We start from the raw sequence: 24738 nt of genomic DNA, 5'->3' as shown, positions 1-24738 counted from the left end.
TGTAAAGGCAAGTCTAAAATTGATTGTGGAATTTTATTATAAAATATTACACTCATTCCCACAAACGATTTTCCCACTTTCCTGAGGCGGAGCGTAGGATATGCGAGCCTATTACGGTTTCTAGTTTGCCGGTCGTGGAAATCACCGATTTTTTTGTAACTATGAATGTTTTGTCGTACAAAAATTATATTAGCGTAAATATATTGAGAAGCTACTGTAAGAATACCTATTTCCTTAAGTTCCGTCAGTTCTTCTTAGGGTTCCGTACCTCAAAAGGAAAAACGGAACCCTTATAGGATCACTTTGTTGTCTGTCTGTCTGTCTGTCTGTCCGTCCGTCTGTCGCTTCTGTCGAGAAAACCTATAGGGTACTTCCCGTTGTTTTTTTTTTTTTGTGATCAAACTCAAATCTAGACCGTATATATAATAATATCTTGACTTCTAAATAAATCAATCAGTTGTTTTTAATTGAAACTGATAAACGCAAATGACATTAGTTTTTAAAGTTCGTCTTTCAATCTGTCTTGATGAAAAAGTCATACGTTACAGGTGGTTAAGAATAAGAACTGTAATGAATTTGAAGTAACCATACATACTAATTATTTCCTTACTAGTTAGTTCTGTTATTGACAACCAAATTAGCAATTGGTAGGCACCTCTATTAAATGCAAACTTATTTATTCGACAATAGGTACCTACTCAATGCCCATATTAACAAAACAAGTTCTACGAGATTATTGCGTCACTAGAAGTCATTCTTATTATTTTATTGGTGTTTATGACCATTAACGGTTTCTATTATTGGATTGTTCTTAGTTATGTAGAAGAATTCAATCTCTGTTTTGTTTGACATTCAAATCCCACGAGTAGATTTCAAAGTTTCAAACGTAACGGTAACGGTTTTATGGCGGTTATTTTATGAGGGTACGTTTTTTTGTATCGTTTTTAAGCTAATGGCCGCACGCAAACGTTGGCAAAGTGAAATTGTCACATAAATTGTGTCCGAACTCTCGGGAGAAAGTTATGTAGATAAATGAACTGTAAACAAGAATTGAATTTGAATTAAGCTTTCCATATGTCGTACCGTTCAATTCCTCGCATTTGTCCATCTTTTGTCCTTGCGTCGCGGCGGCGGACAGCGCAAGCGCATATTCTCTGTCGCTTTTCATCTTAGCCTGAAGGCTTCGCTTCATGGTCTCCATGAGACGCAGTTCCGCGTCCTGTCGCGCCAGGAGCGCCTCGTGCGCAGCCCGCCCCGCACCGTTAGACGCATACCCCATGATCTAGAGCCTCCTGCCTCCTACACTAGCACGCACATCGCAACGTAAACACAACACAAATCACATCACTCCCCGTTATCACTGCACCGACCAGCTTTTACGTCACAATCGAAACTATGTCCAACACAAATTCGACTATATAAACGTACAGCACGAACGAAGCTTTTTCCGAGCGAAACTCGACAAAACGGTCAACAAAAACTAACTCGACCAATCGAGGCGAACGGCGATAGACGGGAGACGTCCGTTCGGTAACGGCGCACGACGTGAATGCATGAGCCAATGAGCCATCTATCGCAACACACGAACTACGAAGAGCGTGTCCGCGCCTGGCCCAGTCACCCGCCCGCGGTCACAAGGATTCAGACACTGGCTACTCCAGAATACGGAACAAGTTTTTTAGTATCCTCCTCACAATTTTATGTCCAGTTTATTACATGAAAGAGATCGAACCAGTCTGCGAAGCGGCCGATGCTATGGGTCGAGACTCGAGACGCTTTTGTTGATCCATTTGGAAACGCATCTCGTATTTTGCACATTGAATTATTTATTGATTTATAGATCTCGATTCTATAGATCTCGAGAATCTATGAAATAAAATGATTAAGTAATTAGTAAAATTGGCAGTTACTTAGGTCAGGTCGATAGTTAATTATAAAAAGTGGATAAAATGGATTTTTTTCTTTTATGGTTATTACAAACGCGAGTGTCTGTCTTTCCTGTCTGCTAGCTAGCTTTCCCAAGACCTTTTTTGACGAAAGGTACAAAGATAATCTATAGCTTGCATACCTGGGAAGGACATATCCACTATAGTTTTGTCCCGGAAGATCAAAGAGTTCCTACAAGAATTTAATAAAAAATTATCCACGCGAACGAAGTCGCATGGATTTCAATAATCATTATGTTTCCATCTTTGATTTCCTGGGAAAAGTTACCTGCCTAAGTGCCTAGATATTAGGTAAGGTAGGTATGTCCGCCTCCGAGATGCAAGAGTCTGTACCCAATTTCGTCAGCAGCAGATGGGCTGTGAAAGATAACAGACAAACAGCTAGATAGACTATTTGTGAGCTATCGTCGATACTAGAGCTAATTTCTACTGGACCTTTCAAGTAAAGATTTTTTATAAACCTGTGAGAATGATACTGCCATTGGCGCAATTAAAGTGCCATAAGCCTACTTTGTCGTATTAGTTTACAAATTGCGAAAAACCAAATTAAACTTGAATTTCGCGGGCAGAACCGTCGCATCCACCTGAAATGATTCAATTGAAGGTAGCCGACAATTATTTACTATCGAGGGTCGATATTGCATTGCAGTGTTGTCGCTTTTTTCGGATTTACAAATCAAACTGCTGGACTCTACTACCTGTTACTGCGGTACCAGAGATGGTACCTGTGAATGGTAGTGATTGAATCTATATCTATACTAATAAATAAAATTGGAGTGTCTGTCTGTAATTTCGAAATAACTACCTCATATTAAGCTCATATGGTTATTTGAACGATACCATAACTGAATCACACGTTTTTAAAATTTTTGTCTGTCTGTCTGTCTGTCTGTCTGTCTGTCTGTCTGTCTGTCTGTCTGTCTGTTTGAAAAGGCTAATCTTTGGAACGGCTGAACCGATTTTGACGGGACTTTCACAGGCAAGTAGAGGATTGACCAGGGCGTAAAATAGGCTACTTTTTTAACCGACTTTTAAAAAGGGAGTTGTGTTTTTCTACCTATGTACACCGAAATCTCCGAGATTTCTGAACCGATTTGCGTCATTTCTTTTTTAATCGATAGAGGAACTTTGCGACATTGTTTCATAAAAAATTTGGAGTCCAACTCCTCAATCCTGATGCTGCAGGGGATCTGACCAATCCACGCGGGCGAAGCTGCGGGCATCAGCTAGTATTATATAAAAAAAAAGATAATTTTGGATTTTAACTTCTCTAGGATTTTAAAATCTGTTAGCGACATCTAGTTAAGGTACTTTGCAACTATTGGTCAGTATTGCCAGAAGTCTTGCATCGAATATTGTATTGCCCGAACCATAACTTACAACGTATGGCAAAGGTTATAGATACGGTCACGATGGGTAACATTAAACCGCCTACTCTTTCAAGCTATTCTGTCCGCTAACAACAAAATGACGACGTGTATTTAATATTTTCAATTTACTGTGCAAGGGAAGTTTTTGACACTTATGTTTGACGATTATTATTTTCATTTTTAGTAATAACTGAAGCTGATTGATTAAAGCTTTTTGAGACACAGAGGAAACCGTGAGGAAACAAAAGTAAAGTCAGATAGAGTCAGTCAACCATCCGGTTACCGATTTGTTAACCCAGTGCCAGCGATTGATATGTGAGCTGTTGCAACTAGCTCATGTTTTATATTTTGAAATTGTGTAGTTGCTTTTGTACTATTTACAGTCTGAAATGAGATGGTATCGCTTGACAATTTTTACAAATTATTTTTTTAAAGATGAATCGATTATTACTCCAATGTTACTCATATTGACTTTAGAAATTGGTAGGTTTTCGGATTTATGTTATGGTATACTCAAAAATTTGAATATCTTTTTATCAGTGGCAACACTGGCCCCAGCCTTGTAATATGGCCGCTACAGGTTAGTTCTATTAATTTTGTCATTTGAAAAACTCTCAAAATTTAGTATTTCCCGTTAAATTTTTCTATTAATTTTGCATGCAATACGTTGTTAATAATCCCGTTAGCTTAAAACCCAGTTTTGGCAACTATTGATTTTAATTAGGTAATGCTAACGTGTCATGAATTCACCTTTGCGGACGTTTGGATTTACCGCGTGGCCACATTTCTCAACTTCTAATTTCCAACTTTTTATGATCCCTAGAATTTGCAGATTATACAGGTGTCTCACGCATGTGATAAGAACACTGGCCAAGTGGCCAGATGTTTGTGAATACGTATCTGTGTGTCGGACCATCCACGAATAACCACTTTCCAAAATCAGAGTAGGTCGATCACTCGCTATGCGTCATCGCATTATACCTTTAATGCATACGTATGGACTCTTTATAGCTCGTACTGTCGGTGGACTGTAAATTAATGACCATTTAACCTTACAGGCAAGAAATCCAAGAAAACAAAATGGATCAAAGCAGACGCCACAAACTTCATTGCGGAGTCAACTACGATCCCTACTGCGAACAATTGGGCCGACTCTGTAGATGAAGAACGTGAGTTGTTTGCCATCTAGCTTTTTATTCTGTCAAATCATTATACAATGTCTACCCGATGATGAAATAGAGGGTAATGGCAAGCCAATGTTAATCTCGTACTTGGGGTGTACTCGCTGGGTGCTCGTCACTCCCTCCACCCCGGGAAGGTCTGAGGAAAGGTCTTTGTGTTTCTGATACATTCTAGCCGGATGCTTCCTCTACAAGGAAGGTGAGGGAACCAGAAATTACAATGCTGTGTTGAGCTTAGGATGCCTTGCAAGTTTGTTGAGGTGGAGGTGTAGATGCAGTGTTGTTGGAAACCCTCATGACCAGCAGTTTTAGCACAATCTACGAGATGGCTAAGGTCACAACTCAATTCAGACTAGTCTTTCATTGGCTTGCTCCCTGTACCAACTGAGGGTATTATATTTAAAAAAAAACCTAGTAAGTGTAGATTTTCAAAAAAAATATTCAAAATTTGCCCTATATTTTGAATTATTGCACCTGATTATATAACTTCGTAGAGCAGTTCCCCATTTCTAAGGTAAAACCATATTAGCTGGAACTTTGCGGTATTTAGAACATGCTACGCCATGGTAATTTAGTCAATAGAGGTAGAATGTTAATTACCACATCAGAAGTATTGATCAATGCCTTGATGCTTACAGGGTATTTCAAACAATGATATTCTTCATTGCATAGTACCAGCCTACATTTTATTTACTCAATATGTAAATAATTATATAAACACAGATAACAGTTAATGCCATATGTTTATGAAATATAATAGTATATTGATTAGATTTACTGTCTCAGTTGATATATTGAACTTTAATGGCTACCTATTGTAATTACTAGATATTTAATTAATATTATTTAATAGCAGATAGATTTAATTTGTTAATTTCATATCATAAGATGTAACTATAGATACATGCAATTTAAATGCATTTGTTAACCTTAATATTTCTAGATTCTATTATACTATATATATTTGATATATATTTATTATGCTTCAATAATAATCAATAATCAAATAAAGTTTTTGTATGAAAAATTGAGCTATAGACTCATATATGCATAAAAATATCTTTATACCATAGTTTAGAGCAATTTCTTATAGAATTTTGTGAATATTTTCACAAAATATCCTAAAAACAAACCTAGTTTGCACTTATGGACGCACAATCATGTTATACCAATGGTAGCAATACATAATAATGTCATGTTGCAAGAAAATCAGAGAGCACTGTTTTGTAAAATTTTGTAAATAATCACTCAAAATATCCAAAAGGAGCAAAATGTACAAATAATGGTCTAATGAACTCGGCTACCAATAGTATGAATCATGTTATATCATTGCCAGAGAGCACCTACTCATCGTCACAGCGGCACCGCGCGCCCGTAGTGCTTCCGTCAGCCTCGCGCGCCGCCCGCGGAGGCCTGGCCGTCGACGATGAGTCCATCCCGCGCCGCCCGCCCTTCATCGCGCATATCTCCAACCTGCCCTACGATGTCGAGGAGAGCGCGATCATGGAGCTCTTCGCGGGACTCAAGGTGAGTCCTAGTAGTTTTAAATTGTAGTTTTAAAAGATGTAGGCTTCTTATTCAGGTCGGGGGTTTGTTTCCAGACATCCACTTCTAATTTTTCCGAGTCATGTGTGTTTTAAGCAATTAAATATGGCTTATATTTAATTTTTAACCATTTGTAAGAAAGGTTAGGGTGTTACAGTATATTTTGGGGGTCATTATATTTATTCCCATTAAATATCACTTGCTTCTGATAAAAACTACATGTCTGAGAGTTCTCCATAATGTTCTCAAAGTTGAGTGAAGTCTGCCAATCTGTACTCGGCCAGCGTGGTGGACTACTAAACCCTGCTCATTCTGAGAGGAGATCCATGCTCAATAGTTGGCCAGCGACGGGTTGATGATGATAATGATGTCTTTAATATCAGTACCTGTCATAAAATTTGATATGTATAATAAACACAATATGTATTGGTTTACTTATTTTTGACCTTCAGTGCAACACTTGTGTCAATAAACATAATATCTAAAAGGACGTCGCATTCACCTTGCAAAAGAACTACTGATGATATTTTAAACATTATCTAGTAGGTACACCTAATTACATTTTCACAGAATTTTCAGTACACAAATGAACTGTATCTCTTCACCACTTTCCATAAAAATTGGTTCTATTGTAATATTCTACCAATGTAATAAATGCTATTGTGTATATTTAATTTAAATTCAAATCTTAAATTAAATATAATTAATAGTTATATGTATTATATTTTAGTCTAAATATAATTGTAGTATATTTATTTTAAATTCATTTTCTGGTTTTTTTAGCAATATTAAAAAGAAAAAGATGCAGATACTCTAAATTTAGTTTAAAAACATCAGAACAGACGCCAATATCCTTGAGGCTGCAATGTTATCTATTTGTCAACAGATCAATAACTTGAGACTGCCAAAGGAGAGTGGGCGTCTCAAGGGCTTTGGAGATGTAGATTTTGAGGACAGAGAGAGTCTTGTCAGTGCTATGAACATGCCTGACTTGGTAAGTTTATTAGATTATTTACTTTGTTTATTCAGGTTTTTCCAGGTAGTTATTATCTGTATGATATTAACTGACATTGAAAGAGTTTTCTATCGAATGTGTTTCTTTTATTTATATAGGTAGGTACACTGAGATTTCTGGATCGATTTGCGTGTTACCTGAAAATCCTGAAATGGTTCCATAAAATTTTCTTTACCTTTGGCTGGAGGAGCGGACTAAATACCGAAAGGTCGGCAGTTCACACCCCAGCCGTTGCACTATTGTCTTACTTACTCCTAGCACAAGCTTTACGCTTAGTTGGAGGGGAAATGGGAATATTAGTCATTATTAGCATGGCTAATAAAATTAATCTTTAAAAAAACTTACATTTTACACTTTGAGCTTATTTTTGATGGCACCCTGGTACAGTGGTGAGCGCCATGATCTTATTTAGTGGGAGGTCCCAGATTCGATCCCTGGCTGTTATAATTTGGGAATTCATAACTTCTAAATTGTTTGTGGTCTGACCTGAGGTGTAGGCTATGGGCGTGGCTAGTTACCACCCTATTGCACAAAGTCGTGCCGCCAAGCGATTTAGTGTTTAATAAAACTGACTTGCCCCTTCCAAGTTGCCCGTTTTCATCTAAGACTGCATCACCATTTACCACCGTGAGATTGCAGTCAAGGGTTAATTTGTAGACATGGTTTTAAAAATGCGGATTCGCAGTATACTTATGTTATCAATTATTATTATTATAAATGCGATTGTGTGTTTGGTTGTTGGTTTGTCCTTCAATCACAACACAATGGAGCAACATATTAGCATGAATATAGTGCAGGATCTGGCGAGTAACATAGGCTACTGCGTTTATCCGGCAAAATCAATGAGTGTCCACGGGATTTTAAAAACTTAAATCTAGTTTGTCTAGTTTATAATATTAGTATAGATGTAATTGAAAAGAAGTTAAAAATTACCTTTTTTGTTATCCAGTTAGTTGGCGGAAGAAGGATCAGAATTGAGGTGTCCACACAAGACAATGATCGCCGAATGGGCAGAGGTGGCAGGAACGACAGAGACAGGTATGTTAAGGTTGCCCTTCTTACGCTGGCCATACGCTATCAAGTTTACCGTCAAGTTAACTGGACACTACGGTACCCGGCAGGAAATATTGTACATCAAGCTTTAGAAAGAGATAGTGGTTTTGTAGAGCGTTGTCTCTGTCATCGAGACCGACAAAACGTCATGAGTGACAGACACAACACTCTACGAAGCCCCAACCTCTTTCTAAAGGTTGATGTACAATATATATTTTTGGCTTTTATAAGTATGTATTTATTTTGCACATGGGTAGGCAATAAATATTTTTTTTTAAATGTCAGGGAGTACGATCCAGAGCGTACGATGGGCGATTGGCGATCGGGACCGCGCGCCGTGCCGGTGCGAGAACGCGATGGTCCACGAGAACGCGACAGAGACCGCGACCGCGACCGTGAACGAGACTGTGAGTACTACACTAACTTCTAGTGACATACAAGGAATGTCTGTTTTTTCTGGTTAAAGGCCAATTCACACCAAACAGTTCCATACATTACAACGCAATGGACTGGTGACCATTTTATTCCAAGAACATGAAGACCATCATAATTCTCGGTATTCTTGATGGGACCATCGCACATGTAAAATAAGTCTTTTTGTATGGCTCTCATAGAAATTTAAATGTCTAATTTAAAATTCATTTTTAACCCCCGACCCAAAAAGAGGGGTGTTATAAGTTTGACGTATGTATCTGTAAATCTATGTATCTGTCTGTGGTATCGTAGCTCCTAAACTAATGAACCGGTTTTAATTTAGTTTTTTTTGTTTGAAAGGTGGCTTGATCGAGAGTGTTCTTAGCTATGTATAATCCAAGAAAATCGGTTCCGCCGTTTGAAAGTTATCAGCTCTTTTCTAGTTACTGTAACCTTCACTTGTGGGGGGTGTTATAAATTTTTATTTTACACTTGTGCGTCCTTTTTTACGCAATATTAAAAAGAAAAAGATGCAGATATCTAATTTTAGTTTAGAGAAGGACCTGGAATCAACACTTATTCTATTATATATATTTCTGATAGCGAGCGCGGACAATAAGCCGGGAGGGTGGCGAGATGCGGAGCGGCCAGAGGCCGCGCGCGCGCCCTACGGTGGACGGGACTCCTATGGCAGAGACCGGGAGCGGGACGGGTATGTGTTATACTACGTGTCTGATGCACAGGCCACATTAACGGAAAACGCCGTTGATTAACGCGTTAATGGACGTTAACCGTAGTGTAGCCACGACTTAGACATTAATTTAATAACGGCATTCACGTTGCTGTTTGACCTTAGTCTGCCTCGTGAGTGACGGTACACCGCGCAGGTGGAATGACCGGCGCATTAAACAAATGTTCGACACATTTGAACTTGAGTACAGTGTGACCTAACCATATAAGTAATATCCATATAATAGCTTATATAGGCAATTATATAGATATGTATTACTTATATGGTTAGGTCACACTGTACACTTGTCTGGAGTTCGAGCGGGGGCGCACTTGCCCGCATACACTAAAGACAAGATGTATGACGTGTGATTCCGCTCCGCAATCCGCCATACGCGGTGCGCCGTCACTCAGCACGCACCCTTAGACGATAACTCGGGCGGCGGTATTTTTTTTGGCAGATCAAAGATATTGAACGCGTTAATTGTCGCGGTAAGTGTGAACTTACGTTTTCCAATGTGCACCGCGGGCACGACGGACCTGTTTGCTTAGCGGAGCCGATCATGGATTTTGTTTTACTGTAATATGGATATCCCCCTTTTTTTGTGTTCTTTTTTTCCTTTTGAAACTTTTTGAATTGAAACTCATTATAGCAGCTATTATAGCTCATATACAGTTAAGCAGTGTCAACGTCCATCTTGAACTCAGGACAATTTAACTCCAGTTAAATGGACATTAGACGTTAACAATTTATGTGTGGCCACTCAATTTAACGTGTTATTTATCTGCGGAAATTATGGCGTTGTTGGGCATTGACGTTAACCTTAATGTGGCCCCAGCATGGCGAGCGCGGACAATAAGCCGGGAGCATGGCGCGACGCGGAGCGGCCCGAGGCCGCGCGCGCGCCCTACGGTGGACGGGACTCCTATGGCAGAGACCGGGAACGAGACGGGTATGTATTTCGCAAGCTTATGCCAAGCTTCCATTAATTAATTATTATCGTAATATCTCCTGCGTAGTTAGCTAGTCTCAAAATTAGGTATTTTCAAAATATAGGCCAAGCGATATTCTCCGAGTTTCTCTACATGGTCAAATCGGAAATGAAGAGATCCTTTAGGTAACGAACATTGCACATAACTAACTTATAATTGTAGTCCCTTTGATGATGTTATAACAGACTGACAACATAAATGTTGGGGTCCAAGATGTTCGAATGGCGAACTCGCACTGGAAAACCCCACACAAAGTTGGCTGAGGATATCAAGCGAGTCATAGAGAGCTGCTGGATTCATGTAGCGCATGGAAATCCCTATATCCAACCATGGACGTCTATCGGTTAAATAGAATATAAATGAATAAACTTATTGAATTTCTGGAACAACGCAAGGCAACATCCCTGGTTGCGGTCCTAAGGTGCCCATCAAACTGACAACATAGCCTCGATAACTCAACGGTTGAGGAGCGGACTGAATTTCGAAAGGTCGGCGATTCAAACCCCACCCGTTGCACTATTGTCGTACCCACTCCTGGCACAAGATTTACGCTTAATTGGACGGGAAAGGGTAGTATTAGTTATGACTAGCATGGCTAATAGTCTTTAAAAAAAAAAGTTGCCATTTGCCTTGCTGAACGGCGATGAACCTTTGGACCAGGTAGGCCCCAGACCAGCCTCCATTGTTGCTTATCACATAAATGTGTTCGCCCACAGAGGCCGGGAGCGCGGCTACGGCGGCCGCGACGGTTTTCGCACCGCTGATAACCGAGAGGGGGGAGGGGGCGGATTTGGGTATGTATATTTTGCACAATTTATAGATTTTTTTATGTATTAAAGTATTTGTTCATGAAAAATCCTTCAAGTACCTACGCCATGCGTATATAAAAAATAAAATTTAAGATTAAACATTGAAGTACAAGTTGTGAAATAGTTTCTAGTTTTGGCAATATTAAGCTTTTTAAATGCCAAGAAATTAAATGATTTTTTTTTTCCTTTTTGTATACTTAATTAAAAACGAAACGGAGCAGAACTTGACATCAGGAATATGGCATAGTTAAAACAAATTAAATTTCTATTATATGCATGTAATTTTGGAGTAATTATATTTTATAAACGTTTTTGTTCAGTAATCGTGAAAGCAGAGGTTTTGGAGGACGAGGCTTTGGTGACAGGGAGCGAGACCCACCCAGAGAAGGTATTTTTAATTAAATATTTATTTTAATTAGCTGATGCCCGCGACTTCGTTCGCGTGATTTAGTTTTTTTAATCCTGTAGGAACGCAGAGATTTTCCGGGATAAATAGTAGCCTATGTCACTCTCCAGATATTTAACTTTAATCATGCAAAATATCACGCGGATCCGTTGCTCCGTTGCGACGTGATTGAAGGACAAACCAATAAATCTGTTTTGCGATAACCTGGCTAAATTTAAAGCCAAGTTGTTCAAATCATTGGATTCCTCAATAGGATAACGATAATTAGTGTCAGTCCCTAGCCGTAAGTATATTGTATTGTATTTTAGATGATTTAGATAATTTAGCTTTGTTTAACTTAACTTAACTTTAACTTAATTTCCATCTTATTATATTCTTTTAAAATTTATAACTTAGGTATTTTTTCATAGTCCTTAGGTTAGCTATTATATTATTTTTTATATTTTACTGTACGACTTATGTTTATGTTAATGCATGCTGTGACTGCCCGTAAGTGGAGTTGCATAAGAGCCCTAGAATTTAAGGAACAACATGTATTTATTTAATCTAAATGTGTAACTCTGTGGGCGGTACTATAGTAAATAAATAAATAAATAAATAAACAAACACATTTTTGCTTTTATAATACGGGTAGTGATGGGTGGGATCTCAAAACTCTTATTTATTTATTTATTTAATTATTTAATTAGAACGGACCTTTTAAGTCCAATTACACTAATTAAATTAAGTTACACAATAAAAATAAATTTGTCAAAGTAATTAGAATTTGTAAGTTACACAATAAAGTCAATAATAATCAAATATGTCAACTACAAATTATCACAAAAGTGCAGGATCTGACCTATGAGGTCAGCCCATTTGTCAGCAAATATGTCACAGCGAGGGGACTCCTTCAGCAGCGCGTTCAGCGCTGCCAAAGTGCGCGGTATGGGAGACCTGGCGCGCGCTACCGTGCGACTAAACGGACTCACGAAAAACTTGCGGCGGTTTTTTGCGAAAAAAACTTATGAAACACTTTTGCTTTTATTTTAACTTTCTGTGTAATTGTTTTACATTTTTTTTTTATAAAAGTAAAATAACGTATGGTTGGAACTGTAAGTTATTAAAACTGCACAGTTGGCCATACAATTTGCGCATTTAAAAACAATCTCAATATAATATTGGCATTGTTTCGGAGGCCTGTGCCTCTTTGCGCAACAACAAAGCAAGGGTCAACTAGACACCGTATCATGCAACATGTGTGATTCGGTCGCTTTACACCCACATTGTAAGCAAGTTTTTTAACCCCCGACCCAAAAAGAGGGGTGTTATAAGTTTGACGTGTGTATCTGTGTATCTGTCTGTGGCATCGTTGCTCCAAAATGAATTAACCGATTTTAATTTAGTTTTTTTTTTGTTTGAAAGGTTGCTTGATCGAGAGTGTTCTTAGCTATAATCGAAGAAAATCGGTTCAGCCGTTTGAAAGTTATCAGCTCTTTTCTAGTTTTCTTATAGACGTTTTTGTGTCGGGGGTTTTTTAAATTTTGAGTTATTTCTCTAATAAATTAACTGAATTATTTGTTCGTGAACTAATCACGCAAAACAAATAGTCCAATCTGAAGTTGAAACATGGTGGTTTGCTTAGGTCATAGACAATAGAGCGCACTTAAGACACTGTTAAAACGAGACAGCTTTATATCTCTGGCATATATCTGTCTCGTTTTAACTGAAACTTATTAAGCAAGGTCAAAGTGCGCTCTATAGATTTCAACCTAAGGATTAAATGTACAAGCCCAGCTGAGATGTTTTTGAACAATGCACAGCTATACGCCTCGTGTTCAAAATGGACTACTTGTTTAGCGCGCACTATATCGTGGTATCAAGATTCCATTCTCATTCTGAGAGACCTGTGCTCAGTAGTGTGCCAGAGATGGGTTGACAATGGTACTGATTCTGAGCGCAACAAAATTTTAGAGTATCACATCTTTTTCTTACCAATGTAATAGAAAAAAGACAGACAAACCTAATTTGAGTTAGAACTGTCAAACCTCGTGGGCCTATTGTTTAAGTAGAGTGCACTAAAAAGAGTCTTTAAATTTGAAATTCGTTTTCCGTCCTTGTTTAGCAAAATTAAAAAGAAAAAGATGCAGATCTCCAAATTCAGTTTAGAGAAAAATGTCAGAATCGATACCATTGGTCATAAAATGAAAATTCAATTTACTAACAAAATCAATATAAAATCATTTAGATAGCAAGCCTCGTGAGCGTCCGAAGTTGAACCTCCTACCGCGAACGGTGCCGCGGGAGTTAGAAGCACCCACGAAACCAGCGGACGGAGCACCATTGGACGATAAAGTTCCTGAAAAGGTTGTGCCCAAGCCTGTGCCGGCTGAAAAGGTGTTCGGAGCGGCCAAACCTGTTGATACCGCTGCCAAGTAAGTTTAATAACTTCTATAACATACTAGTAAAGATATACAGGCTGCTACTAGAACGCTACCAAAAACTTAGCGTTATTATTATGCTACCTTAACACCATCCAATGCCACAATAACCATTTGGTTTATCTTATAGTTTTAGTGATTTAGTATTTTTCAAACCTGCTTTGTATAGCGTGCAAAACTCGGGTCAGTGCCCCACCTACGACGCGGCATTGACTTCGAGTGGCCTATTTATTCCGCAGTCGCTCCTTTGTTCCGCACTTACCAATGCAGCAATGATTTGCTGTCTATATGGCTTCTTCAAACCTCAAATGTCATATCCTTATTCTGCTGTAGTATAGCGCAGACGAAAACAATCTTGATAATAATATCGACATTGTTCCTGAGGTATATCATATGCTTCACCGCGCAACATCAAAGCAAGGGTTAACAAGACACCGTGTCATGCCATATGCGCGATTCGGTCGCTCTATACCCACATCTCTACGGCAAATTCTTTAATATTCAGACCCTTTTTTGTCAATCACATTGTGGTAGGGGTTTTCTAAAGATTAATACGATGAGCTCTTAGTTTAAATTCCCATCCAATTTGTTTGTAGATTTAATAATGTGTGCACATAAGCATGTACTTCTTCATGAAGTTTTCTAGTTTTTTGCATTCTAGTGTACCAACTTCTTTTCAAATGGAATTTTTGCCATTATATATTTGAAACAGTGATCCACGTAGTAAACAAACAAAAGTAATTTATAAACATAAATAAAATTGATTGATATGATGTTTCAGGGAACGCGAAATTGAGGAACGTTTAAGGAAACAAGAAGAGGAAGCAAGGAAAGCTGCGGAAGAGAAGGAACGCTGGGGTCGCAGGGTAAGATTAATAATTTAGTAATAATAGTTAAGATTTTTTATTTCCATCCTACTTTTTCCTATTTTGGGCACCATGCATCCAATCTCTTCCAGCTATAATGCGTTTCATCGGATATTACCTATGGCGTTATGTTGGCTCCCCTGTCTGTCCAAGTCATTGGCGCCATATTTGCATAAGAAGGCGCAGATTTTGTTTATTTTCATTTGATTTTCCTGAATGAATGAAATGAAAATTAACAAAATCTGCGTCTTCTCATGCCAATATGGTGCCAATGACCACCCAACAGACAGGGGAGCCAACATAACGCCATAGGTACTATTCGATGAAACGCACTATACTTCTGCAATGTTTGGGACCACCGTTTCTTGGCCTGCCCATTTTCCGCTTGCTATGTGGTCCGGTCCGGTTCGTCACTGTTTCTTCCGTACCCAATAGGACCCTATTACTAAGACTCTGCTGTCCGTCTGTCTGTCTGTCTGTCAGCGGGCTGTATCTCGTGAACCGTAATAGGTAAGCTGAAATTTTCACAGAATGTGTGTTGCTATGCCATTAAAACAACAAATAATAAACCTTTTAAAATGCCCACCATGAAAAAAAATGTAAGATATTACGGAATCCTTCGTATGCAATTCACTTACACTTGACAGATTTTTTTTTTAATTTTACAGAATGATCATTCCGGTGACCGTCGTGGTGGCGCAAGACGAGGTTAGTAACTGGTTTGTTTATTTTAATTTATGTAGATGTACTCAAAGATTTTATTATTATGCTAAATATTATACTATGAATTATTTATCACTCCGATTCGTCTTCTAATAAAACTTGCTTAGGAATCTGAATAATAAGAATGTATAGTAATAATTACTAGCAGACCTTTGACACAAGGCCTCACAAATTAATTATTACCAATTACTAATCTATGAAATATTTTTTTCTGTATTGTTACAACTCGTTTTCAAAAAGAAGTTTTGTTATATTTATCAAACATCGTTTCCAGATGACCGCGACCGCGGCCGCGACTCTCGAAGTTATAATAGAGACCGACGCGACGACGATAGACGCGACTATTCGAAAGACGACAGAGACAAACGTGACTATTCAAAGGACAGTAGCGATCGACGCGATTATTCACGCGACGACAGGGACCGACGCGACAGAGACGACAGCCGACGCGATAGGGACGATAGAGACCGACGCGACAGGGACGACAGAGACCGACGCGACAAGGAGGATAGAGACAGGCGCGACAGGGACGATAGAGATCGCCGTGATAGAGATGATAAGGATAAACCCGATGACAGAGACAGGCGCGACTACAGGGACGATGACAGACGTGACGGGGAAGTTGACAGACGTGACAGGGACGACGATAGACCCGTAAGAGATGACGATAGGCGCGACAGGGACGCTGAAGATAGGCGAGATCCCTCGCCGGAGAAGAAAGACGATGAAGCGCAGCGCAATGGTCGCCACAGTCGCAGTCGCGACCGCACCGACGCCGAGGATAGACCCATGCCCAAGTTGAAGGAGCAAGAAAAACCGGTATGTTTGTTTATCATTAACTTCCACAACTGTTAAGCAATATGGATTATGTTTCCTCAAAATTAAAGGTGGGGTTTTGTTCTTCCCATAATAAATCATTATATTATGAAACTAGCTGACTTTGTCCGTGTGGATTTAAATTTTTAAAAATCCTATGGGAAATCTGAATTTCGGGGATAAAAAGCAGCTTATGTCACTTTCTAAGTCTTTAAGGTCTACCCATGCAAAAAAATCACGTCGATTCGTTGCTCCGTTACGACGTTATTGAAGGACAAACCAACAAACAAACACTTTCGCATTTATAATGTGGGTAGTGATAATCACAGACAATCTGTTGTCAGCAATAAGACGATTGTGTAAAGCTAGTTTTAAAATAGTTCAGATAGCTTAGAGTACCCTGTCGCATTAGGAGTCCTTACTGGGCGTCCATTATGGTAAAATAAATAAAATTAATTGGAAAAACGAGAATCTTTGTATAACAGTGATAGAAATTTATGTATATTTGTAAGAGTAGGAGAACTTGCTCCAATAAAACTCGCGCCATTGTTATTATTCATCATAGTTTATTATCAAACTTTTAACCATCTTTAATATTACTTTTATCCAAATAAACCTTTACAAATACTTTTGAATCATCAAATGAATCTACCACTGGTTCGGAACGCCTTTCCTGCCGAGAAGAACCAGCAAGAAACTCAGCGGTTGCTCTTTTCAAAGATTTGATTTACAATAAGATTCGATTTACAATATTTTAACCGAAATTACATTTAACCGTCAAACTTAAACGAACAAATTTGAAAGAAGTTAAGAAACTCAACATTTAAACCAAAGTTACAATTAACTGTCAAACTAAACCGAATAAATTAAAAAGGTAGACAAATTCAACGTGTTATCACTTCGACTGTCGATAATAGAATGCCGCTCCGCTGGACCGCTTCGCTTTTAAATACTATCGTGGCGGTGGGGTTCGGAAACGTCGACGACGTACGATGCGTCATTGAGGATTCTACTCGTCATTCGATCTATGAATTACGTGTCTCATTATTGCGCCGATACGGCCATACTGATCATAGGCGCGTCCCTGCGCCTACTCTCGTCCTTTTTCTCTGCAATAAAGTGCATAAATTAGTAAACCAACATCACACACCCATAAACCCTTATAATTTCGAAATCAAAAATGGTTCCTCAACACTCTTATCACGTTAAGAATCTCATAGCCTCAGGGCCTCGACACCCATATTAGCTTTCACGTTAATTCATAGCCTTCACGTAAACACATTTCAATTATCTTGGAACACATAAGTGATAACGTCAGAACCTCATAGCCTCAGCGCTAATTTTGGTTCAGCCTCAGGGCCTCGGCGCTCATTTTAGCCTTGACGTTGACACATGAATTACAAGACAATTGAAAACACATAAGTGATCATCAGAACCTCATAGCCTCAGCGCTAATTTCGGTTCAGTAACCATTTTTTGCTTTTTTTTTTTTTTTTTTTTTTTTTTTTCACATTTCAATTATCTTAAAGCACAAATGACGTTACAACCTCATAGCCTCAGCGCTAATTTTGGTTCACACATCAAATGGACTTCAAGGATAATTGAAACCCCAAGTGATGACGCCAGAACCTCATAACCTCAGCGTTAATTTTGGTTCAGCCTCAGAGCCTCAGCGCTCATTTTGGCCTTGACGTTTACACCTTCGGAAAGATAGTAAAAAGTGATGACGGCGGAACCTCAAGCCTCAGCGCTAATATTGGTTCAGCCTCAGAGCCTCAGCGCTCATATTGGCCTTGCCGTTTACACTTAAATAATGGAAAAGTACTTAACTTATAAAAGCACGTCAGTCTGCGCGTCAAATCCTCACTTTGCCGTACTATTACGTTTACTCATAGCCGATACGGCCACATTACTTTGTACTTCAAATTTTGGTACGCTTTCCAAACGTTCGTTAATCGTGGCAAACTTTTCTTCTGGTCCCATTGGTTTACTTCGATGAAGTTCACGTCTATTGTTCAGTAATATTCATATTCAGAGGATATTCTTCCTTCAGCTTTTACGTTAACATTTTATACAATATTATTATCAGTTTTTTTTTTTTTTTTTTCTTTCTTTCTTTTTTTTTTTTTTTTTTGCATTGTTTATCTTTTTGTTTGGTTTTTTTTTTTTTTTTTTTTTGCGGTATTACCCTTTTTTTTTAAATATTTATCCTCTTTTTTTTTTTTTATCATTACTATCCCATTGTTTTTTTTTTTTTTTTTTTTGTATCATTGTTTGATAAATACAAAACCCCAACTCTACCTAGACCGGCTCTTCCACCCCTATACCGGTCCCAAACCGACCATCTAGCCTAGCTACCACAACTAGTACTATGACCTCAACCAACGGAAACCACATAAGGTAACCACAACTCTAAAACCTACAGTAAGTACGACAGACCGTGTCTACTGAGAAGTGTCTCTGACCAGAGCCGCAGAATAATGAATCTGTTTTGATATATACAACACCCAGCGTTACGAATTCATAAAACACCACGGGATTCTATAACTAGATCTGATATGTGTCACCGACCTGTAGAACTCTGATTATAATAGCAACAAGTAACTGGGCGACGGTACCCTACACTAGATTGGCTCCATCGTAACTACTATCTCAACCGTCTAATCAACATTTCTAACCAACAATATCCACACGTATGTAAATTCACATTATCTGTACAAATTGGAACGAACTCACCAATTACAACTGCAACTTAAAATCACTTTCACAGTACTGACTCAAGAAGTCCTTTCACTACTTCACTCTGTCGAAACACCACACGTAATGAATGCCGCTCTGCCGCTGGTTAGCGTGTCTACCCCAAAAATCTCCCTACCACTTCACGCCATTTTATCATAAAAATACCCGCGCCACTTGCTATTGGTCGATTCAAACATATCACAAGACTGCCAACATAAGAAATGATATTGCCTATATTGTTAAAGTTGCCACTTGAAAATAATATTGACTATGGACAAACACGATTTACTCAAAACTTTGAATAATTATGGAATTATTAAACAGTAAATTTAATCGAATCACGACAATTGTAATGTTATTATCTGTTCGTATTTGGTTGGTACCAAAAATTTGTAACAATAAGAAGAGAAAAAGTGGATTCGCAAACACATCTCTTTATGAGGTCTGTACTATTTGGTAGATAATAGGAACACATGGAAGCACTTAAATTATAAAATCGCGTCAACACCTTGAAATTAAAATTTGGATTGCACTACAGGAACAAGCGAGGTCTGTTAGTCAGTCATCAACTCATCGCCGATTGGGCGAATTTCATAATTAGTTGATAATAGGAACACGTCAAAACAGTTAAATTATGAAACCACGTCGATCGCCTTGAAATTAAAATTTAGATTGCACTTCAGGAACAAGTGAGGTCTGTCAGTCAGTCATCACCGATGTGGTCTCATTGATTTCTTGGGTGAATTACATAATTTGAGAACATGTTCGGCCATTCTGCCCATGACAACCTTTTCTCGTCAGTAGACAATAAGTACCTCAGATATGCCGTGATAAAGTCAGTACTTTCATCTCTTTTAGGATCGCTTTATGGTGTGATTTGATGTATTCCACTGAAGGTTTGATTAGACTTTTTTAGCTTTCTCGTAAAGCTTGAGCTTGATCTTAATATGGGATGGTGTTATTAAAACTGATTTAAATTGTCTGTCAATCGTCCAAGTAAATTACTTAGTAGAAAATTCTTTACAATAATGGCCTTCTTAATGAACCAAACTTATGAACATTCAACAAGTTTATGACTACAAGACTCGTATCTTGGTTGAAAAATGAAACCTTAAAAATTTATTCACTACTATCATTTAAGACAAAAAGGAAACTGGGATACCGGTTCTACGTATCATTGATATTTGGCATTGGCACGCACAACACACGGAAACGTTTAAGTGCGAAACTTGTAATTAGAATAAGTCTGAACCGAACGAGAAACTCGAAAGAAATGGCCAATACGAAGATGTTCCAGTAAGTCTTGCAATCCATGTACCCACAAATGTTTAATCCGCCAAATGCGGCAGTGGTCTGAGAAACACGCGGAACAACTATTAAAATATCAACTTAAAAAAAAAAATCTCTGAGATTAAATCCTACAAAAGATATTCATAACCAACGGCCAAGAAAGACAATTTAGTTTTCCCAACAACACTTCCTAACGGAGCCAATACTTTTAACGGAAATGGAAAATGATCAGCAAATCACCAAAGCCGTTGAGTCACCTCGCACAGACCCGTCAGCTCACCACAGAGTTTGTCAAAGTTATTCGATAAACCTGTATTACGAAGAAAACAACCGATTCTATATGACACAACATCCAGTCAGTAGCTTGGTCCTTGGTAATAGTATTCCACCATAAAACAGAAAACGTTGAAAAGAAGGAACACTGCCGATCAGTGTCTCCCACCATAAAACACGCCCTTGATCTAGTACGGTATTAAGGATCACTTAAAAAAACAAAAATACTATGCTATTATGACCTCTCAAAGTGACTGCTGTGAAATTTAAGAATATTCAACGGTTCGCCATTAACAGCGAAATCTACGAATAATCAAAAACGATTTTGAAGACAAAAAAAACGGAACTATCCAGAAACACAACAGGAGTCCGATAAATTGCTTAAACCCGTCTACTATCATCTTGGGACCACGAAATAGTAAAGTAAATGTTTTCAAAGAAATACACCTGTGAAGCTTTACAAAACACATCTGCTTCTAATAGCGGCCTACCACTGGAAAAATAAATAAAGATTATGATAATAATAAATGAAATGATGACAAATAAAACAGCTCACACCACGCCAGGCACGTCATCTTCTGTCGGCAACTATCTTTGAAATCTTAGGTTTGTATCACGTTCCAGACTTTGGATACCTTCAGCCATTATTTCACTTATCCAACATCATACGTATGCCAATTCACTCAGGTTATACTCCTTGGATTGATTGTTCTAAAACTGGTACTGTACTCCGTGTCGTGGTTTTAAGCAAACATTCCCACGATTTTACTGCTCCTAAATGAGCGCTAGCTGCTTTCAGTCGCACTTCGTTGTATTTTAAATCATATTCATTTCTTTCACATCAGGGTTGAAGTTTGAAAATAAACGGCTAAAATCTATTCATTATTTCTCAATCTATGTCTCTAAAGTATTATCCAGAAATGCCGTTGCTATTAGCGAGGCGATGATGGTAATTGGCGTTGATTCATCCCACTTCTGATGTAAGAGTAGGAGAACTTGCTCCAATAAAACTCGCGCCATTGTTATTATTCATCATAGTTTATTATCAAACTTTTAACCATCTTTAATATTACTTTTATCCAAATAAACCTTTACAAATACTTTTGAATCATCAAATGAATCTACCACTGGTTCGGAACGCCTTTCCTGCCGAGAAGAACCAGCAAGAAACTCAGCGGTTGCTCTTTTCAAAGATTTGATTTACAATAAGATTCGATTTACAATATTTTAACCGAAATTACATTTAACCGTCAAACTTAAACGAACAAATTTGAAAGAAGTTAAGAAACTCAACATTTAAACCAAAGTTACAATTAACTGTCAAACTAAACCGAATAAATTAAAAAGGTAGACAAATTCAACGTGTTATCACTTCGACTGTCGATAATAGAATGCCGCTCCGCTGGACCGCTTCGCTTTTAAATACTATCGTGGCGGTGGGGTTCGGAAACGTCGACGACGTACGATGCGTCATTGAGGATTCTACTCGTCATTCGATCTATGAATTACGTGTCTCATTATTGCGCCGATATATTAATTAACTTATTTTCTGTACCATCACCATGCACATCGGGAAATCATACTTAAATTTGATTATTTATTTTCTTTCCAGAACTTCGTAGCATCGAATAAATTCAGCTTCCTCGAAGACGCCGACGACGGCGGGTCCGACTAACGAGCGATACTGACTCGCTCCTAATAACATTACAACGTAACAGTTGACTTTGACTCGAGTGTGAAGTGAAAAAAAATTGCGAGTAACAAGTGATTAAAGTTAAACTAAACTGTTCAGAGACTGTGCTATGTTATAGAACTCATTATAGTGCGGCGTGGTTTGTCCCCGAGGACTTCATTGCGGCCGATGCTGACGTCGCTGCGAGGGCGGCCCCAGCCTCTACTGTGACACGCCTTACGCGTCACGAAACTTAGAAACGATTACAGTTTTATACTAAACGAGAACTAAGCACAAAGTTTGACCAATGAAACAAAATCTTGAAAATGAAACTTAACTAAAAATGAACTAATAAAAAATGTAATTCTTTGACGCTTTAAGGCATTGTTTATTTATAAAATAACTAGTAAAAAGAAATGAAAAATAGTATACTGTCATTGTCTCAACTTATATTTTAGATGTCCTTTGCTGGATGAAGGTCTTAAAACTCTGTCTTTTACTGCTTGTATCCATCTACCTTTTAGGGGTTTTCCAATGTTGTTAATAAATTTTAAAGTATTGAAATACAACATTTAATCATCATAGAGTGGTTTGAATGAGAAACATTCAATTGAATAAATATACAAGCTATCTACATGTAAAATGGTTTCAGAGTAAAATGTTGACATTATAATATTATCAAGTGGTGATAAAATTCTGCCTTTGAATAAATTACCTATTTGCCTGGATGACTCGACTAGAAAAAGAGTAGGATCAAGTAATTGTGGTCATCTTTTATGCCTTGTTATCAAAAGCATTAAAAACCTGACTGGTCTTGGATACCATCAGATTCTTATGTACCCTGAAGGTAATTAGAAGTTTGTAACTTGATGTTTCTTATAAGTTACATTAATAGTTAAGTAACTATTATTAGTTATACTTGCATTTTCTGCACTGAGTCCATATCAGTCATATGGACTCAATAAAAATGATAAAGCAATGTGTAAGAAATACATAAAACAGACTCAATAGTTTCAATTTTCGTGGCGTGTATTGTAAAGCTGTATCTATCAAGCTTCTTCACCCTAGCCAATCTCATTTCGTTCCTAAATTATTCAACTCACTTCTCAATGCAGCGTACAAAGCTATCACAGTTCAGGCTGGGGCTCGCAACCGTGTACTGATTGGTGTAAATTTTTCTATGGGTTTGTTACATTGTAGTATTTACAAGTCATTCGGAAAGTGTGTCGTAACCCAAAAGGGGAGTCATTATACTCATTCTTATAAACAACTTTTGGACCAAACCTTACACTGAGTTCTATATACTGAACTTACTCTTGGTCCAGATTTAAGCTGAGATTTCCAGACTGTATTTTTACTTTGCTCAGACTTTTAGAGTTATGCAAGAGACATAACTCAGTCTAGAAGTAAAGTCTGAGCTAATTCAATGTACACTGTATAGATCACAGCCACTGAGTTAAAATAAGACAGATTCATGTAAGAGACATAACTCTGTCTCGTTTTAACTGTCTTAAGTCTGATCTAATCAAAGTATTGTCTATCGATCTGTGATAAAAAGATACTGTTCCACAATAAAATGAAGTGACCAAAAATTTTTCACAAAGGTCCAGACTCCCATAGTTTTTTTTTATATAATGATGAGTACAATTACCCCTCTTTTGAGTTAGGATCCATGTTTTAAATGGCCTTGTATATGTGGGTTTATATATTAAACGATTGTCCGAGAGCATTCAATGCGAATTATTCCTATAAATAGTTTTTTAGTTAACAGGGACACGGTTCTCTATGATATTGAAATTGTCACAGCATTTTAGGGATGTGACATTTTAACATATACAAGATATGTCAAGTTTGACAAATGTTGGGCTAATGTGTCCTAGGCTCCTAAGATTTTAATGTCATAGTGAATAAGAGGCCTCACAACTGGTACAGGTGCTCTCGTTTATATGTATAATCCTTTTGTGAATAATTATTTATATTTTTAACTGATATTGTTGATTGAGGTCTTATATATTACTTTTCAATTTATATGGAACAATTGATTCATTGCCACAGGAAATGTATTTTTTTTTTAGAATATGTCTATACCTAAATATTTAGTCGATTTAGAATAATATTAGAATGTTAATTGTATTATTTAATGTTACACATACGCCGAATTCATCAGGTCAAGTGCTATTTGGAGCGCAATACTTAGAATGCGCATACTGCCATAGTGTGCCTGCATTGATTAAAAAAAAATAGTTATGTATGAAATTGAAAGTACCTAATAAGAAAAATTGGGTCCGGTCACAAGATATACCACTGTTCTAAAGTATATCAATATATATATATTTTTTTTTGTTTGTAAAATCTTCAGAATTTGTTTGGTAGGTATGTATTGTCTTATTGTGAATTATAAATAAATTACTCTTTTACAGCCAACCTATGATTTTATTAATTCTTTCTAAAAGAAGTTATTTTGAGTTTCCCTTTCTA

General features: G+C 37.7%; 2 protein-coding genes across 6 annotated transcripts in view; one reads left to right on the top strand and one right to left on the bottom strand.

Moving 5' to 3' along the window:
• The window catches only part of LOC123869139 (tyrosine-protein kinase Fer), a 59501-nt gene extending 57869 nt beyond the window's left edge, over positions 1-1632 (bottom strand). Inside the window, exon 1 of one of the 3 annotated variants that reach the window (XM_045911887.1) lies at positions 1084-1632. In XM_045911887.1, the coding sequence (XP_045767843.1) occupies positions 1084-1279 (196 nt within the window). In that variant the 5' untranslated portion in view covers positions 1280-1632. The remainder of the gene's footprint in view (positions 1-1083) is intronic. The other 2 variants (XM_045911888.1, XM_045911889.1) reach the window with 2 other exon arrangements.
• Positions 1633-3852: 2220 nt separating this feature from the next.
• On the top strand, positions 3853-24684 carry LOC123869140 (eukaryotic translation initiation factor 4B). Of its 3 annotated transcripts, XM_045911891.1 has the most exons (15): positions 3853-3896; positions 4375-4485; positions 5834-6024; positions 6929-7036; positions 8007-8095; positions 8396-8517; positions 9128-9236; positions 10093-10206; positions 10963-11040; positions 11376-11443; positions 13689-13875; positions 14663-14747; positions 15416-15455; positions 15745-16289; positions 22201-24684. In XM_045911891.1, exons 1-15 carry the CDS (start codon positions 3884-3886, stop codon positions 22261-22263), a joined length of 1923 nt encoding a protein of 640 aa, XP_045767847.1. In that variant the 5' UTR covers positions 3853-3883; the 3' UTR covers positions 22264-24684. The 3 variants fall into 3 exon arrangements, with proteins under 3 accessions (XP_045767847.1, XP_045767849.1, XP_045767848.1); XM_045911893.1 differs by lacking the exon at positions 9128-9236 and having other exon boundaries at positions 10098-10206; XM_045911892.1 differs by lacking the exon at positions 10093-10206.
• The last annotated feature ends 54 nt before the right edge of the window (positions 24685-24738 follow it).

The sequence above is a fragment of the Maniola jurtina genome, chromosome 10 (genome assembly GCF_905333055.1).
Source record: "Maniola jurtina chromosome 10, ilManJurt1.1, whole genome shotgun sequence".
Taxonomy (NCBI): domain Eukaryota; kingdom Metazoa; phylum Arthropoda; class Insecta; order Lepidoptera; family Nymphalidae; genus Maniola; species Maniola jurtina.
This window is presented reverse-complemented; position numbering and strand designations above follow the sequence as displayed.